At 44.0% G+C, this 18,017-nt stretch overlaps 1 protein-coding gene across 2 annotated transcripts; it reads left to right on the forward strand.

Moving 5' to 3' along the window:
* The first annotated feature begins 314 nt into the window (after window positions 1-314).
* On the forward strand, window positions 315-17,407 carry NIPA1 (NIPA magnesium transporter 1). Of its 2 annotated transcripts, XM_075093742.1 has the most exons (6): window positions 315-923; window positions 4,132-4,179; window positions 9,356-9,403; window positions 10,956-11,046; window positions 12,293-12,453; window positions 13,761-17,407. In XM_075093742.1, the coding sequence occupies exons 1-6, from the start codon at window positions 521-523 to the stop codon at window positions 14,270-14,272; spliced, it is 1,263 nt and encodes a 420-aa protein (XP_074949843.1). In that variant the 5' UTR covers window positions 315-520; the 3' UTR covers window positions 14,273-17,407. The 2 variants fall into 2 exon arrangements, with proteins under 2 accessions (XP_074949843.1, XP_074949851.1); XM_075093750.1 differs by lacking the exon at window positions 9,356-9,403 and having other exon boundaries at window positions 506-923.
* Window positions 17,408-18,017: the final 610 nt, after the last annotated feature.

Genomic DNA, 18,017 nt, shown 5'->3' on the forward strand with positions numbered 1-18,017 from the left:
ACAAATTTTTAAAATCCCAAGAGAAAGCGACAGCACTGGAAAGCAGCCCTCCTGCCACACAAGAAACCCTGGCCCGGTAGACTCCCTCTGTCCTCCTGCAGACCACGTCCCATCCCTCTGCACGTCTTCTCGCATCCCTCTGTCCTGCATCCCCCTGCACATCCTCCGGCATCCCCCTGTCCTCCCGCATCCCTCTGCACATCCTCCCACATCCCCCTGTCCCGCATCCCCCTGTCCTCCGGCATCCCCCTGCACGCCCTCCCACGCCCCCCTGCCCACGGACGCTCGCAGCTCCCCTCCAGCGGGGACCGTGGCTTCTCCACCGCATTGCCCCACGCTGGCAACCCCCCACCCGCGCCCCAGAACGCTTCGAGCCGCCAGCAGCAGCACTGGAGCCGGCACGACACCCCCCACCCGCTGCCGCCTCGCCCCCCGCGGTGCCAGCGCAGAGAAGGGCGGCACGCAGCCGTGACGCCAGAGCGGCGGCGGGGTGCTAGTGAGGCTAAGAAATGCCATTGTTATGACGTCATCCTACTGCCGTCCCCGCGCGGGACGGGCGCCAGGAGCCGCCCCCGGCGGGGCGGGCCGCGCAGCGCAGCGCGGCGCGGCGCAGCGGAGCGGGTCGCAGCGCAGCGCAGGGCGGGTCCCGGCGCAGAGCCGGTGGCGGGTGCGCTGGGCCGGGGCAGCCGCTGTGGCAGCAGCAGCAGCAGCGGCGGTAGCAGCAGCAGCAGCAGCAGCAGCTCCAGCTCCTCTCGGCGGGGCGATGCGGATGGCGGTCGGCGCGGCAGCGGGCGAGGGGGCAGCGCAGAGCCCCGGCCCCGCCGCCGTCTCGCTGGGATTGAGCGTGGCCGTGATCTCCAGCCTGGTGAACGGCTCCACCTTCGTCCTGCAGAAGAAGGGGATCGTGCGGGCCCGCGGGCGAGGTAGGGGCTCCGCCGCTGCGGTGGCGACGGGCGGGAGCGCCCCCCCCCCCACCTCCCCGGGGCCTCCCTCTCCCCTCCGCGCCGCCGCCCCCTGGGGTAACCTCCCCGGACCCCGGAACATCGCCTCCGGCACCGTGCGGGACGGGTCCCCCGGGGCCGCCCACCCCCGCGCAGCCCCCCTGCGGAAGGGCCGCGGCTGCCCCATGCTGCGGCAGCGACCGGCCCGGGGTGGGGGGTGGGGGTGCGTGGGGCCCAGCCCGTCCCGGGGGCCGCAGAGGACAGGCACCCCCGGGTCTTGGCAGACCCTCTTCCCCCCAAGACCTCCCAAGGTGGGTGGTCACGGTGTCGCCTGGAGCAGGGGACACCTTCCAGGCGGCTGGAGCGGGGGAGCCGGCCTTAGTTTGTCACCTGAAGTGTGTTTGACATCAGAGGTCAATGACTGGAGCGTGGCGTGAGGGATGTGATGAATTACTGAAGAGACGACAGGTAGAGAGCAGTGAGGGTATGCTGAGTGTAGTCATCACCAACAGCTTCCCGATGTATGGCCTGCTTGCTGATCTTCTGTCACGCTGTCATACGGCATTGGGGACTTGAGTGCACATGTGTGCACACACATAGGTTTCTCTTGCAGTATTTTCATGTACTTGTGGGACTTTCCTACCTGTTTCTCTGGCTCAGAGAGTTTCTTGCCATGAATAGCACCAGCGCATCCTGTCACTTGTTTATTCTAGTTCTTCCACAAATACACACCACAAGTTATACCAGTCATGAAGTGGTTTCCTTTTGTAGGGAAGAAAGGCACAGCAGTTACATGAAATCAGTCATTTTGGTTTTTTTTTTAATATTGAAATCTCATGCCTCATTATTGTTCTCTGAGATGAACTTATTCAGGAACTGACTGTGCTATCTAGACAGTTTAGTTAAAAAAAAGCTGTAAATTCACAGAGCGTGAAGATTTTCTGTATTTTATTCTGACATTGGAAGTCCCCAAAGCATGCGGCCTCTGAATAGCATTTTGCTAGTTGCATCTTGATGCTTTGAATATAGGAAAATACAATATATTTCTTTGTTCTTGATATCATCCTTTTCTGTGAGGGGAAAGTTGTAAACACAGGTTGCATGAGGCCTTTTAATTGTAGTTCTGTGGTCAATAGCCATTTGTTTTGCAGTTGATCATGTCTGTGTGAGCATGTTTCCGTAGGTTCTGGGAACTCTTTCTTATGAAAAATCCTTTTTAGTGACCAGGACATGCATGGTATTTTCTCTGTATATGTGTGTGCATGTATATGATATATATACATATATGTATTCCAGATGGTTAGTGCTAGAGCAGCATTGCATTTCTAGTGCCTGCTGCATCTAGAGAGTTCAGGGTGGATGCAGTGGAGCAGAGCAAGCTTGCAACCGTGTTACTAGCTGATCAGCTGGCAGCCTGATCAAACAAGTTTATTTTGCCTTTTCTGCAATGACCTTATGGTTAAGGGCCTCAAAGTACTGTTTTGCAAGCATAGTCTCCCTTTCCCTCCAAGATGGCTGTAATCCATTTTTATTGTCCACAGAGAGATCACGTTTGCATCATAGGTACAAATCCTTTTTTGTAAGGGAAACAATGAGAAAATACGAGAGAAAGGAATGACTTTCCATCCCAAGGCAGCTGGATAAGTTTCCATTCTGCAGTATAGTTAGGTCTAATTACTCCTGAAGAGCTTTCGATGGAGCACTGGGTTAAGCGGGTGATGGGTGTGTGCCTGCCTTGTCAGCACTGGCAGCTGTAAAACATCCTGTTTTGAAGATACTACTGAAGTTTATCCGTGTATCTTGCCAAGCGATTCGAGTATTTCCTACTGCCATGCTCAGTATGGAGACATCCAGGCAAATACCCTAGGTTTCCCTCAATTTAATGTTGTGAAGCAGTGTGGCTCTGCCTTGAATCTAGCAGTTGGAGCTGTGAGCCCAAGATTGTCAGTGTCAGATGATGTCTTTTTTCCATTGGCTTCAGAAGGTGTTGTATAATTAACAAGGAGGCACTTCGTCTTTTCTGTCTTCTGTATTGAATCAATAATATAGTATCAATGCAATTAGTAATCCTCACTTAGTTAGAAATAGCAGTGGGTGACAAATATTTTGCAAAGTTATCTTACTTGAGTCAATATTTTCTATAATTTGTGCCCCCAACAGTGTTTTTATTTTATATGCAATAACAAAAGTCTAAAAAATGATTACACCCACTCTAAAGCTGGCCATTTTCATTAGTCATTTTCCATCTCATTTCAATTATATAGTGTGATTTCCAAGCGCTTAATGCTTTATACATCCCCAGAGTTATAGATTACTGTGTTTTTCTTTCATTTGGGATTTCAGGGTAGGTACAACATTGCCTAATGCTCCAGCAGCTCTTGAGAGAGCATCTTCCCAACTAAATGCACAGCTGAATTGCTAGAAAGAGGAATAGAACGTAAGAGCGTAGTGTGATGCCAAGGTCATGCTCGGTGGAGGCCAGGCTTCAGTTTAGTAAGCCGTCATTAGCCTTGATATTCTATAGAAACAGGACTTACAAAATGTGGTGCACAGGGTCCCCTGGCAAACTTGAAGGCAAGAGCCTGTAATCTGACAATGAAAATAATCATCCTTGAGTTTAGGAGACACTAAGGGACAATCCAGAGTTTTCACTCCTCTCTTTGACGTGTGGCAGTATATCGGGAATTCAGAGGCTTCAGCTGTAGCATTTTCCAGTGCTCAAATACAGGAGGATTGGTCCATGCTATGGTACTGCCAAAACTGCATGCTGAAACAATTACTCTGATACAATTTCTCTGACACAATTTCATTGAGGCTATATTACCAAATTATGTTTTGTTTCCATAGGTTTCCCATTCTCCTAGTAGTGTTTCTAATGTCTGTGTTTAAATGGCACCCTCGGAAACATTTGGTGACATTTTGGATGCTCTTCTAATACCACATTAGCGTTGCATAGGTACTTCAATGGAAACCAGAACTTCTGACTAATATGTTAAGAAGGTCCAACTTAGGACACTTAGGCCAAATCCAAGCACCTTCTCTCTTGTTTTTCTCCCTCTCTGTTGCCTTGAAGAAAAGGGTTAAGATGAGGGTCCTTAGCAGTTGAGACTGTTGAAATTATTCTATTTTGTAGTTCCAGTATTGCAATTTTATGTTTTTCTAATATATCTTCCTGTACTTCCTCTTCCAGGTACTTCATACTTAACGGATATAGTATGGTGGTCTGGCACTATTGCAAGTAAGTATCTTAAAAGGTCCGATTTTTATTTGAAGGGAGAAGTTATAGTTAGATGGTGAAATGAGATATCAGGAAATCTGGGTTCTCGTCTTGAATCTCACACTCACTTGTCATGAAATTCCCATCGCTCAGAAATATCCCACCTTCAGTAAACTCTCACTCTGGCTACTGTGTCTGACAGTGTTTGAGAAGGCAAAGAGCTGGGACAATCCCAAGTCAGACATCTGTCCAGATTTCTGAACCCTTTGGTACTTGCAGCCCTTGGCAGCCACGCCGCTGCTCGGACTCCGTGTTTCTGCATGGTTTGTGTCTCTGGATCACAGAATCATAGAATCATAGAATTGTTCAGGTTGGAAAAGACCTTTAAGATCATCAAGTCCAACTGTTAACCTAGCACTGCCATGCCCACCACTAAGCGATGTCTCTAAGCACCAAGTCTACATGTCTTTTAAATACCTCCAGGGATGGTGACTCAACCACTTCCCTGGGCAGCCTGTTCCAATGCTTGACAACCCTTTCGGTGAAGAAATTTTTCCTAATATCCAATCTAAACCTCCCCTGGTGCAACTTGAGGCCATTTCCTCTTGTCCTATGGCATGTTACTTGGAAGAAGAGACAAACACCTATCTCGCTACAACCTCCTTTCAGGTAGTTCATAGAATAGAATCATAAAATCATTAAGGTTGGAAAAGACCACTAGGATCATCAAGTCCAACCATCAACCCAATGCTACCATGCTTCCTAAACCATGTCCTGAAGTGCCATGCCTATATGTTTTTTCAACACCTCCAGGAATGGCAACTCCACCACCTCTCTGGGCAGCCTGTTCCAATGCCTGACCACTCTTTCAGTAAAGACATTTTTTACTAATATCTGATCAAAACATTCCCTGATGCAGCTTGAGGCCATTTCCTCTTATCCTATCATTAGTGACTTGGGAGAAGAGACCAACACCCACCTCGCTACAAAGTCCTTTCAGGTAGGTGTAGAAGAGTGATAAGGTCTCCCCTTAGCCTCCTCTTCTCCTGACTAAACAACCCCAGCTCCCTCAGCCTCTCCTCATAAGACTTGTTGTCCAGACCCTTCATCAGCTTCATTTCCCTTTTCTGGACACACTCCAGCAACTCAATGTCTTTTTTGTAGTGAGGGGCCCAAAACTGAACATAGTATTCGAGGTGTGGCCTCACAGAATCACAGAATGGCAGGGGTTGGAAGGGACCTCTGGAGATCATCTTGTCCAACCCCCCTGCTTGAGCAGGCACACCCAGAGCAGGGGGCACAGGAACGCATCCAGGTGGGGTTTGAATGTCTCCAGAGAAGGAGACTCCACACCCTCCCTGGGCAGCCTGTGCCACTGCTCTGGCACCCTCACAGGAAAGAAGTTTCTTCTCATGTTTAGCTGGAACTTCCTGTGTTCCAACTTGTGCCCATTGCCCCTTGTCCTGTCGTTGAGCACTATTGAAAAGAGCCAAGTCCCATCATCCTGACACCCACCATTTAGATATTTGTAAGTATTGCTGAGATCCCCCCTCAGTCTTCTCTTCTCCAGGCTGAACAAACCCAAGTCTCTCAGCCTTTCCTCATAATGGGAATGTTCCAGTCCCCTGATCATCTTGGTAGCTCTCCGCTGGACTTGCTCAAGCAGTTCCCTGTCCTTCTTAAACTGGGGGGCCCAGAACTGGACACAGTACTCCAGATGTGGTCTCACCAGGGCAGAGTAGAGGGGGAGGATAACCTCTCTCAATCTGCTGGTCACACTCCTTTTTATGCATCCCAGGATACCGTTGGCCTTCCTGGCCACAAGGGCACAGTGCTGACTCATGGTCAGCCTGCTGTGCACCAGCACTCCCAGGTCCTTCTCAGCGGAGCCTCTTCCCAGTAGTTCAGCCCCCAGCCTGTACCGGTGCCTGGGGTTGTTCCTCCGCAGGTGCAGGACCTTGCACTTCCTCTTGTTGAATTGCATCAGGTTCCCCTTGGCCCAGCTCTCCAGCCTGTCCAGGTCTCGTTGGATGGCAGCACAGCCTTCTGGTGTATCAGCCACTCCTCCCAGCTTGATGTCATCAGCGAACTTGCTGAGGTTACACTATCCCATCATCCAGGTCATTGATGAATATGTTGACCAGGACTGGACCCAGCACAGACCCCTGGGAACACCACTAGTGACAGGCCTCCATCCAGACTGTGCCCTGTTGATCATGACCCTCTGAGTTCTGTTGTTGAGCCAGTTCTCTACCCACCTCACTGTCCACTCATCCACCCCACCCTTCCTTAGCTTGCCTGTGAGGAGGCTATGGGAGACAGTGTCGAACGCCTTACTGAAGTCAAGATGGAAAACATCCACTGCTTTCCCTTTGTTGACCCAGCCAGTCACGCCATCATAGAAGGCTATCAGGTTGGTCAAGCATGGTCTTCCCTTGGTGAATCCATGTTGACTATTTCTGATAGTACCGAGTACAGGGGCACGATCCCTTCCCTACTCCTGCTGGCCACACTATTGCTGATACAAGCCAGGATGCTGTTGGCCTTCTTGGCCACCTGGGCACACTGCTGGCTCATGGTCAGCCACCTGTCGACCACCACCCCCAGATCCTTCTCTGCCAGGCAGCTCTCCAGCCACTCTTCCCCAAGCCTGTAGCGTTGTATGGGGTGGTTGTGACCCAAGTGCAGGACCCAGCACTTGGCCTTGTTAAACTTCACACAGTTGGCCTCGGCTCATTGATCCAGCCTGTCCACGTCCCTCTGCAGTGCCTCCCCACCCTCCAGCAGATCGACACTCCCACCCAATTTGGTGTTACCTGCAAACTTACTGAGGGTGCACTCAATCCCCTCATCCAGATCATTGATAAAGATATTAAACAAGACTGGCCCCAACATTGAGACCTGGGGAACACAACCTGTGACTGGCTGCCAATTGGATTTAGCTCCTTTTACCACAACTCTCTGGACTCGGCCATCCAGCCAGTTTTTTACCTGGAGAGCAATAAGGCCTCCTCTGAGCCTCCTTTTTTCCAGGCTAAACAACCCCACTTCCCCCAGCTGCTCCTCATAAAACCTGCTCTCCAAACCCTTCACCAGCTTTGTTGCCATTCTTTGGCCACACTCCAGCACCTCAATGTCCTTCTTGTAGTGAGGGACCGAAACTGAACACAGTATTTGAGGTGCAGCCTTGTGCTGGTCTGCTCAGTTTTTAATAAAAGTCAAAGCTGAATAAGAAATTGTTGCTCTGAACAAAAGGGCTCATTGAGCACATGTTATTCTTTAGATCAGAAAGCACTTAGCCAGCCTCAACTAAAAAAATAGAAAAGAAAAAAATCCTTTTTCATTTCTAGTTTGACAGATACAGTTTCAATTTTGCTTTTAATCTACAAGATTAATGTGAAAACCTTGTGTGGTGCTGATATGAGATCAGTGTAATTTCACTCTTTGTATCTTTGTAAACTCTGCTCAGGCTAAGTTCACTCTCTGATGTGAATCCAGAGCGTGAGGAGCAGCTAGCTTTTTCCTCTTGCAGTTCAGCCCTAATTCTGCCTGCGAGCCTAAAATCATACCCCACTTTTAGACTCCAACCCAGCCTTTTGCAAATTATTTGGAAATGTTCTGCTGCTATTTCTGCGAAGTGTATGCATCCAGTTGTGCCCCTTGTTTTGTGGCAACAAGGTAAGTCCCTGATTTTGTTGCCTTCAAGGTATGCAAAAGGAATGGGAACAGATAGATCCCTTGAAGGACAAAGTTCACAGCAATTGGAGAAGCCAGGAGAGCTTCGGAGGAAAGTTCTTGGCTAATTTAATCTGAGTTTAAGTAGTACTTTGTCAGCTTCCTCCTCTGCCAGGATCACTACTGCCTAAGTACCAAGAAATCTGTGCATTAATCACTGCTGTTCATCGCTTGTGAGGCTCCCGTCTTGAATCTCTGAGCAGAAGGAGTTAAAATAAGAGAGGTTTTATTACAGGAGTTTTTCCTGGTGAATCAGAGAAAGTGATTTCATGTTTAAAAGAGCTGACAGAATTGAATGAAGGCAAAATAGCTGAAGGGAATGGTATCAGTTGGCTTTTGTCCAGTAGCTAGGTGCAGGTATTTCAAAATAAGCCTCAGTAAGTTTACAAAGGAACCAAGGGAAGAATTGCTTAAGGATATTATAGATTCAGAATTGCAACAGAGTCTCAAACAGCAATAGCAAGGGCCAGGTAGGCACCCATGGGATGCAGAGAAAGGCGAAGTTTGGGGAATTAGCAATATCCCCAGTTACCTGTGCGAAATTATAACAGCTGACATAATTTTCTCAATCAGGGAATTTGGAGTTTGGATGACTAACAAAACCCCCATAAACTCTATCCACTTGTTTTCACTATATTTGTTGAAGCGGTGAACACGCATTACTGTGTTGGCATGCTGACTCAGCATAACACTGCCTAACCATTTTGGGGCCTTGGGATCCACTGGATTACTGAAGACTTCAAAGGAAGGGCTACGGATTCTGCTAAGGGATTCTCTTAAGAGTCAAAAGAGCAATTGCAGCATGTGTACAGGTATTTCAATGAGCATTAAACTAATTAATTGGCTAATTAATTCATTTCAGTGCAGGTTTTCATAGCAGTGTAGGTGTGGCTGGTTTTTGTGGTGGACACATCTACGTTAGCGTTTTATTGCAGATGGGGTATGCACCTGTGAAGCGACTCTCCTGTTTGTCTCCATGGATTGAGCTTTCTTTCATGTGGAGCAGTGTTTGAGCTGAACTGGACTTGAAGATAAAACTAGGCTGGAAGATGCACTCTAGGAACATGCCTAACACACACCAGCTGCAAACAGACTTTCAGTCCGTGGGAGCAGGCTGAAATTAGTCTGAAATAAAACCCCCAACATGCATACAGCAGACACCTTTTGCTGTATGGATCTACTTCTGGTCTCCTGGCTAATGTAGACATGTCAGTGTGCATCAAGTTTTGTGTTGCAATAACTTTGGGGATATTGGTACTCCTTTAGCAAGCTTAAAGTTGGTGTGCCTTCAAGAACTGAAGTCATGAATTGACTTGCAGCACTGATGTATCTGGAGAGGAATTTCTGTCCAGAGAGGACTGGATAGGTTGGCAGCAGAAGTCCTCAACGTCAGGTAGATGGTAACGATTACTGAGATTCTTTTTTTAATTGGTCTTAATTAGTCCTGGTCTGTTGTTCGTAGTGTTAGGAGACTGTTACTATTACTCCATGGTGTTACTGAAAACTTCTGGTAAGTTCAGTTGCTCTACAGTATGTGCAGTTTGACTGAAGTTTCAGACCCCTAATGTGTGGATCAATGTTGGTTCTTCTAACAAAAAGTTAAGACAGCTGACCTCTAAAAAAAGCAGCCTTTTGTCAAAGTCACTTGGAAATGCATGTAATCTGCAGAAACACAGTGTGCTAGCTGTGTCCTGTCCTCCACGCAAGATATGCCCTGGTGCCTTCAGATGCCTTGAAGATAATGCCAAAGTCACCATGTACATCTGCTGAAAAACAAGCCCAAGGCTGATAGCTGAGTTACTCTGTTCCCAGGGGCAGGGAAAATTCAGGAGATCATCACTGAGCCTTGTGCTCTAGAAATGCTGCTTATTAACTTCTCTGGCTCACTCCTGCACATAGAGAAAGCCTCAGTCAATTGAATTAGTATAATTTCTCACACACTGCTGTCTTGTAAGTTTGTTTATCTCCTTCATGTCTCCTGTAGGTTACACAGGTCATTGGCTCTACTGATAATGTGAGCTAATTGGGTAAATTAATTAATGTTTGCACAGTGCTTTGCAGGTGTAAAGAACAGGATGATGGTAACGATATGTGATAGTCAAGGGCAATGCCAGCCTGAACTTAAAGACAGTTTGGATTCTTGAAATGTTTTTAAATGCTGATAATGGCTCTTTACATCAACTGGAAATTTGAGCTGTGAAATGAGCTGAATTTATGTTCACTCTCAAGGTTTTTGCCAGTTACCACAGACCCTGTAACTATGCAAACATCGTGTTGACTTGTTATAAACTTGCCAGCCCTTGCAAAACCATCCAGCTTTTTTTTTTTTTAACTGAAAACTTGAAGGCATGAACTGTTTATCACAGCTGTGATGTGCAATAGTGTGGTACATCTTGGAATTTGCTTTTATTGGGGGAAAGAAAAAAAGAAGATTGTGAGGCTGTTATTGTGACTTGTCAGGGATCTGTTCTTTTCACAGTGGTCAGGAATTACTTTTGATGCATAGTGATGTGAAAATTTGATGTGGCCTACTGTATATTGAAGAGCCCTTATGCAGGTGCTTATTATTTCATTAGTAGGTTCCTTCCCTCAGTACTGTCCTTCTTTTCCCTCCAAAAGGTAACACTGCTGTTAGGAACTATAATCGAGCGCATTCGTGTTACGTGTGTGCACGTTCCAAAGCTGAAATTGTGGGTTATATATACCTTTAGCCCTCCTCATATAAGTATTTGAGTGTAATGTTGAGACATTTAAGTGTAATCCATGAGTGTTTCTAATTCATAGTTTTATTTACATTCAACTAAGAGAAGTTGCAAATGAGATAATTTACTGTGCCCTCTTGGATCTTCTTGTGCAGCAAATAAAGATCCTATATTAAAAAGTAATTTAAAAATATAGAAAAATCCCAGCCATTTTGTTTAAGTGCAAAATTAACAAGAGCTAAGCAAATTCGTAATATCTGTTTTCTAGTTAGGTCAGTCTTCCCCATACGGTATTGGGTAAGTTTTCATTGCTTCTTTTTACAAAGGGATTTAAAGGCTTATTTCTGGTTCTCTTGACAGTGGCTCTGGGTCAAATAGGGAATTTCTTGGCCTACACTGCAGTCCCAACTGTGCTAGTGACGCCCTTGGGAGCTCTTGGCGTTCCATTTGGGTAAGAGTTTGCTTTTCTTGTTCTTATCTGAATGTTGTTACTATTTAATAAAATGTCAGGTAGACTCAGTGATCACTGGAGGTCCGCTGAGAAGACATCAGGCTTGTGAGTGTTAATGATGTATTATAAGGTCCCCTATTCCTGTTTTCCCCAGCAAAGTGGTGGTGGGGAAGAGAGGGTTCCTGAGTACCTTCTGCTTTAACTGTCACTACGATATGGAACAGAGAAACTTTTTTTCCCCCTCCCCTTTCACTGTGGTTGTTCTGGACTCTCCTACTTATTCTCTTATTCACAGTTCCCTTACTATGTAGATCTGTCCTTTTGCCTCACATTCTTTCTCTCCCCTGCTATCCACAACCCACATGTGTTTATTGATGCTGATTTTCATTTAATTGGATTTGGCCCTGTTTCCAGAAGTGGGAGTCCCTTGCATATGCATGCCCACAGCTTCTTGAATGTTATGCTCATGTGAAGGGAGGGAACAAAAAAGGCAGTGAGTGTTCCTAAAAGGAGTTTAATATGCGACTAAATGTTTTGTGAATAGCTGAACTACATTTATGAACCTACTGCAGTTTAAAAACACAATTCTTTAAAAACAAGCTGTGCATTGCCTTGAGATTTTTCTGTTGCCTACTGTTGGCTGTACTGGTCATCTAATTCAGAGTGCAGATTGCTTTGTATGGGCTTCATGGCTGTCTTTAGTTTTATACACCACGAAGCACACTGATGGTGCTCTACTTACCACCTATTATTTCATCCTGATACACATAATTTTGTGTATTTCAGGCAGCTACATGTCTGAACTGAGCCCTGTAATGTTTGTAACCGAAGTCCGCTTTTATCTCTTGACTGTGTAGCACCTAAAAAAGGGGGCTTTGTGAAAACTCACCAAATTGTTAACCCTAGGTAGAGATCTGCCTCAGATGTCAGATGCCTGGGTTTGGGTTTGTTTGGAGGTGGTCATGTGATGTTGTAGTCGCATTTTTTGTTGTTTTGGGTTGGGGTGTTTTTGGTTTTTGTTTTGTTTTGCTGAGATGAAACATCAAAGACTGAGTAAGACTGAGACTGGAGGAATCTTTCCTAAGATAAGTCAGAAATGTATTTTGAGGATCCACCAATGTTTAGCTGAAGATCCACCAACATTTGATACTATTCCTTTAGGAGGGAAATTCATGTGGGACGTGACTGTTGGAGCATTATTAACAGGATGTAGTCAAACTTTTAATTTTCTTCCTCTTTGTGAAAGGTCCATTTTGGCTTCTTACTTACTGAAAGAAAAACTGAACATTCTTGGCAAGCTGGGATGTTTGCTGAGCTGCGCTGGGTCTGTTGTTCTCATCATCCATTCCCCAAAGTCCGAGAGTGTAACAACTCAGGCTGAGCTTGAAGAGAAGCTTACAAATCCAGGTACTTTGCTCTTTATTAACTCATAATGATTTTGTGAGATTGATCAAGAGCGTGCAGGAGGAAGAGGCTTACCACTGCCACCAGGCAGGAAAATTGACTTCTGAAGAAACTGTGATGTGACAGAGGCAAACCAGTACAGCTTTTGTGTGGGAAAACGATGCCTTGCTGTACTTGGCACTCATCAGATTTATTGATAAAAGTGTACAGAAAGGAAAATGTGGATACCTTTGAAAATGTTATCCTGCACAGCAAGCTCAGAATGATGGCCATTTGAACTTCTGATTTTCTAAAATTATGAAAAAGTATATCTTGCTACTTAGAGATGAAGGGTATAATTCTAGGATCTCAATGTAAGTTGTTTTATACAAAACAAAAAATACTGATTGTCTTTTGTTCTGTAATTCTGCATTTTTTTTTTTATTAAAAGTTTATACTAGGTACCAGTTATGTTCCAAGCACATTTCTTTGCACAATAAAGATGTGTAGAAATATGCTGTTGAGACATACGCTGAAATGCCTGTTCTTTCTCACAGGGAATGTAAAATCCCACTAGTTCCTGGAGGACACAGGCCAGTGCTTATATGTGCCAGACCCACTTTTATTTTTCTTGCATAAGAGCTAAACTGCCAACTATTATTTCCTTTAATTGCTTTAGGTGAGAGAAACTCAAACCTAATAACATCAGCTATCAAAAAAAAATTTACAAACAAAGAAAAGAAAGCAAATACCCTGGTCTAAATTTCCCATTTCAGTCTGGCCAAAGTGAATTGGAAATATATTGCTTTAAAACTGTAGAGCACGAAATGTTTTTCACCAGTCTAATCTGTGTACTGATGCTGTAATGTAAATGTTATGGCCTCTCAGTTCTTCCAACTCCCCCTGCTCAGCTTAATGGGTTCTAACTTTATGTTTAAGCTCTTTGCTAGATCCATGTATCACGCTTTACTGAACTGGTTATTGATGAGGTGTTATCACTGCTGTCTGTCATAGAGGGTTTTAAGGTGTATAATCCTCGTGGAAGAGAGAATGGAAAGGAAAAAAAGCCATCTTAAATCCAGTTCAGATGTGCAGCAGTGTATATTTTACTACATGATGATTTGTTTTACCCAAAGAACATGACAACGTAATCAATTGCAGATGCCCACAACACCTCTAAAAGCACAGTGATTTGGATCTATATTCAATAGCAAATCTTAATCCTGGTGTATAGCTGAAGTTCACTGGTATGACATGATTCGCCTACTAAAACCTTTAGAAGACCCAGAGTTCTCACCTTGTTGTTATCTTGTTTTCTTCTTGTTTTCCAGTTTTCGTGGGTTACCTCTGCATAGTGCTGCTAATGCTTCTCCTGCTTATCTTCTGGATAGCTCCAGCTCATGGACCTACTAATATCATGGTTTACATCAGTATTTGCTCTCTGTTGGGCAGTTTCACTGTTCCCAGCACAAAAGGCATTGGGCTGGCTGCTCAAGACATCTTTCACAATAACCCCTCGAGTCAAAGGGCTCTGTACCTCTGTCTGGTACTTCTGGCAGTATTAGGATGTAGCATTATCATTCAGTTCAGATACATCAATAAGGCACTGGAATGTTTCGACTCCTCTGTATTTGGTGCCATCTACTATGTTGTGTTTACCACCCTAGTCCTGCTGGCTTCGGCCATCCTTTTCAGGGAATGGAGTAATGTAGGAGTGGTAGATTTCTTGGGAATGGCTTGTGGATTCACCACAGTATCTATTGGAATTGTTCTTATACAAGTCTTCAAGGAATTCAACTTCAATATTGGGGATTTAAATAAACCTAACATGAAGACAGATTAAAATATTTTTTGAGAGGAAACTGGATGGCTCAGGGAAGGATGCAAGCCTTTCATTTCTAGGTCACTGATTCCAATATGATTCAGGTTGGTAGTTACCCTCTGACGATTTGGTGGCCTACGTGAAATGAATTGGAGGTCTCCATCCAGTTTCAAAGGAACAGTTGTCCATGTACCCCAGTCAACACAATAAATTACCTTAATTGGAACCACTGATTGAGTCAGCATAGAGACCGATGTATTTCCTTACTGTAAAAAGGTAATCCATCAGAAAAGATCTGGGGATATTCCGATGGACCTGTGTGTGAAAGCTTGCATTGTGGCTTCTGAGGTACTGTTTCTGTGGGCAGAGAACATCAGTTTCTAATGCACTCAATCTGATACCTTTCATGAGTGATGTATACCTTAAAATATGGGGGGGGGGGGGGAAGTGAGTGAAACAATTTTGTTAATCTCAATATAGCAATGTGTTCACCATCAAGGCTGTGAATCCTGAGGCAAATATTGGTTGAACCATGGACTGCAGATTTGTCCTTTTTAGTGACTGTCTCGGCAACTTGGTCTGCCATGCGGTGAAGACACTCCGGGGTTTGCAACTGAATTCTTTATACAGAGCAGTGGACCCTTAAAAAATCTTTCACTAATTACTTATCAGCTGATGGTAGTGTCCAGGTATGCATTTTTCTTTGTAACTTATGTGCATTAAGACATACCACGTTCATCTGAAAGTTTTAAATGAGGAGCAGACAGAAAGACTGTGAAAGATGTGAATATGATGCACAGATTCATTGCCTATATGGTGGCTTATCTGTAAGCAGATCAGAACTATTTCAGTGCCTTTGTAATCCAAAAATACAGCATAAATGTGAATGTATTTGTTTCAGATGGCCTATAACGGTCTAATAATTTAATTTCACTGTCAATAATATTGAGCTGTATTAAAATTCTAAACATGTAAAGCATCCAGAAGGAGCCACACATTTTTGGAAGAATTTACAAACCTGAACTGAAACCCTTAGATGCCTTGACAGCTTCTGAAAAAAAGACATAGTCCTAATGGGAAGTGGTAATCTACGGGGCGACTGTTTAAAGCACTCCAGCATACCTTACTTTTAGTTAAGTGATGAAATACAGGTAACTATTTTGTGAAGTGGCTAATAAGCAGGGGCCACAACAAAAGAAATTTAAGAGAGGGAAGAGCATGAGATTTCTCATAGCTCAAAAAACAGATGGTCTGATCCTCTTGTAATGTGGGAAAAGGAGGTTAAAGACTGAAAAAGAATAGGCATTTGGAGAGCTGAGTTTCAGATAACTGACAGGGATATACACCCAGATCCAGTAATTTACAGACCCATGTGAACAGTTCAGCCATAATATTTTGGCAGGTAGTACAGATAGCTTAAGCTATGATTGGAACGATTCTGAACTGTTCAGTTTAAACCATTTTGAGAATATTGATATGTGAAAGAAATAGTTAATTTTCACTTATATTTGGGAGTTAAAACATCACAAGTCAAAAACTTCTCAGAAAAGCTTGAAAAGTAATGAATGTCGGGTTTGATTTAAGTGCCAAAATGGAAGGGTACAGTGGAACTCTCAACATCTCTAGTTCAGAACAAAACAACCAAAAAAACCCCAACATGATTATGAGACAGTATTTGAAAAAGTTCATGACACTTTATCAAGAAATCATGAATGTAGCTTTGTGCCTGGCTGAGAGGAATGTGGACATTGATTAATGGGGAGTAATACTGTCCACTCTCAATATGGCTTTTTGTTGACCTGAATTAATGTTACCTTAAAACTCAGCCTCCATTTTCATTTAAAAGGAATCTTATAAAGGCAGCAATAATCGTCAACAGTGAATCCTAAGGATTTAGTATTCTGAAGGGACTGTTCTGAGGGAGTAAGAGCCCCGCTATGTTATTTGGAAACTTGTTTTATAACTTCAGACTGTGGGGGAATGACACTGAGTTGGCAGATAGGCCAGCACGGAAACTGGGTATCTTGTGAGATAACATAGCGCTAGCAGAGAAAAGGCCATCTTCATGGATTTTCAAATATTGTGTATGGTTTCTAGAAAGTTTGAGAATTGAGGGGAATTGGACTATGAAAGCTGGTTAAAACTAACCTCTGTCCATTATTGATTGGAAGATGGTATCTTGGTTCTCAGCAGACAGTTATCTTTTGTCATATTAGTTCCCTTTTTTTTTTTTGATTGAAACTAGAATTGTACATAGGTTATGAGACCTGTAGTGACCTACTTTTCAAATCAATGTTAGCTGTTTTCTGAAGCAGTCAAGTTGTCTTTTGAAAAATTCAGATTCAGAGTTCATGAGTTGCATGTTGGTTTTGTACTAGCCTTTAATCTCTGAACACTTCTGTGAAAATCTTTAGGACAGAATGGAAATGATTGTGGTCTTAGTCCTTCTTTGGCCATATTCGTTTGTCTTGTTTTGTTTTAAAATTCATTCCTATTTATTTAGAAAGTGCCTATCCTAGTATGTTAGGTGCGTATGCAAATTATTAGTAAATATGAGATCCAAAATAACTTGACTGCCCTGTCTAAACCTTGCCATTTTCTGCTCCATACACACAAGTTTGCTTGATAAGCACTCACTATGCAGAGTAAGAATAAAGTAGCAGCTGTGTTCTGTGGTCCTCTGACCATCCTCACAGGTGGTAAATGTCTGCATAGGTTTCTTCTCTTCTCCCCAGCTGCTCCTCATCTGTGATGAGCTTTCTAGAAATGTCTAGTTAACCTTGTTTAAAACAGAGGTGTCAAAAGCCAGCACATAAGGTGAAGAAAATTCTCGTGGCCTTGCCCATAATTTATATCTGCAGCCTTTTACATCATGAATGCTAAATAACAGAAACGTTTATTTTTGCTACTTTGTTCAGTATGCAGCAGTGTTCTTTTGAGGTTTGCTGTACCTGGATCTGGTTCAGTTCTAACTTTAGAAATGTATTAGCAATTTCTGTTGTCACTGTTGGTAAGATTCTTCTCCCCTCCATCCCACACCCTCCTCATTCTAGGTGTCCTACCTTTTTTTAGTCCTGTTGCTTTTCTGATTTAAAAGAAGGCACCGCTGAAGTTGAATTTTAGCCTTTCCCTCTTTATTTCCCACCCACCCAGCCCTTTGACAAGTAAGCACTTTGAATAAGACAGATATCTGAGTTCCATCATCTCAGGGAGCAAATGTGCATAGTTGTCTCCTGAGCTTTGGTGTCTCTCACGGGTCTGCCCTTTTGACGTTCTCTTTGCATTACATCTATCGACAGCTGTGAGCCAGGTGACCTTAGTTCTGATTCCAAGGTACAAGTGGGAGAGGCTACACATGCAAAAAGTGGACTCATTACAGTGGTGGGATGCATTTGAATGAAATGCAAATCCGTGTGAAGGGTGTTTCACTCCATAGGTCTGGCTTCTATTATACTCGTCAAACATATTTACTTGGTACTCACTTGAAGATAGCTCTTTGATCATTATCCCTTCAGTCTATGGAGGATTTACATGTGTCAGTCATGATCTTTATTAGGTGTCAAACACAAAACCCCTCAAATGTTCAGTAGGAGAATAGCAACCTTTTTGATACAACAACAACAAAAAATTTGTTACACCTTAAATACTTACGTAAAAAAGAAAAATATCTAAACGAGTTATCTACTGTATTGACTTTCCAGGACTCTGTATGTGTAAATAGAGCCGATTTATTAGTGAGCTGCAACTAACATTAATAAGAACCTGT

The sequence above is a fragment of the Phalacrocorax aristotelis genome, chromosome 1 (assembly GCF_949628215.1).
Source record: "Phalacrocorax aristotelis chromosome 1, bGulAri2.1, whole genome shotgun sequence".
NCBI lineage: Eukaryota > Metazoa > Chordata > Aves > Suliformes > Phalacrocoracidae > Phalacrocorax > Phalacrocorax aristotelis.

Coding starts and splice junctions, on each gene's coding strand:
- NIPA1 (XM_075093742.1), top strand. CDS start 521: ATGACGTCATCCTACTGCCGTCCCCGCGCGGGACGGGCGCCAGGAGCC. Junction 4,180..9,355: donor GTGGTCTGGCACTATTGCAA/GTAAGTATCTTA, acceptor TGTTGTTCGTAG/TGTTAGGAGACTGTTACTAT. Junction 12,454..13,760: donor AGAGAAGCTTACAAATCCAG/GTACTTTGCTCT, acceptor CTTGTTTTCCAG/TTTTCGTGGGTTACCTCTGC.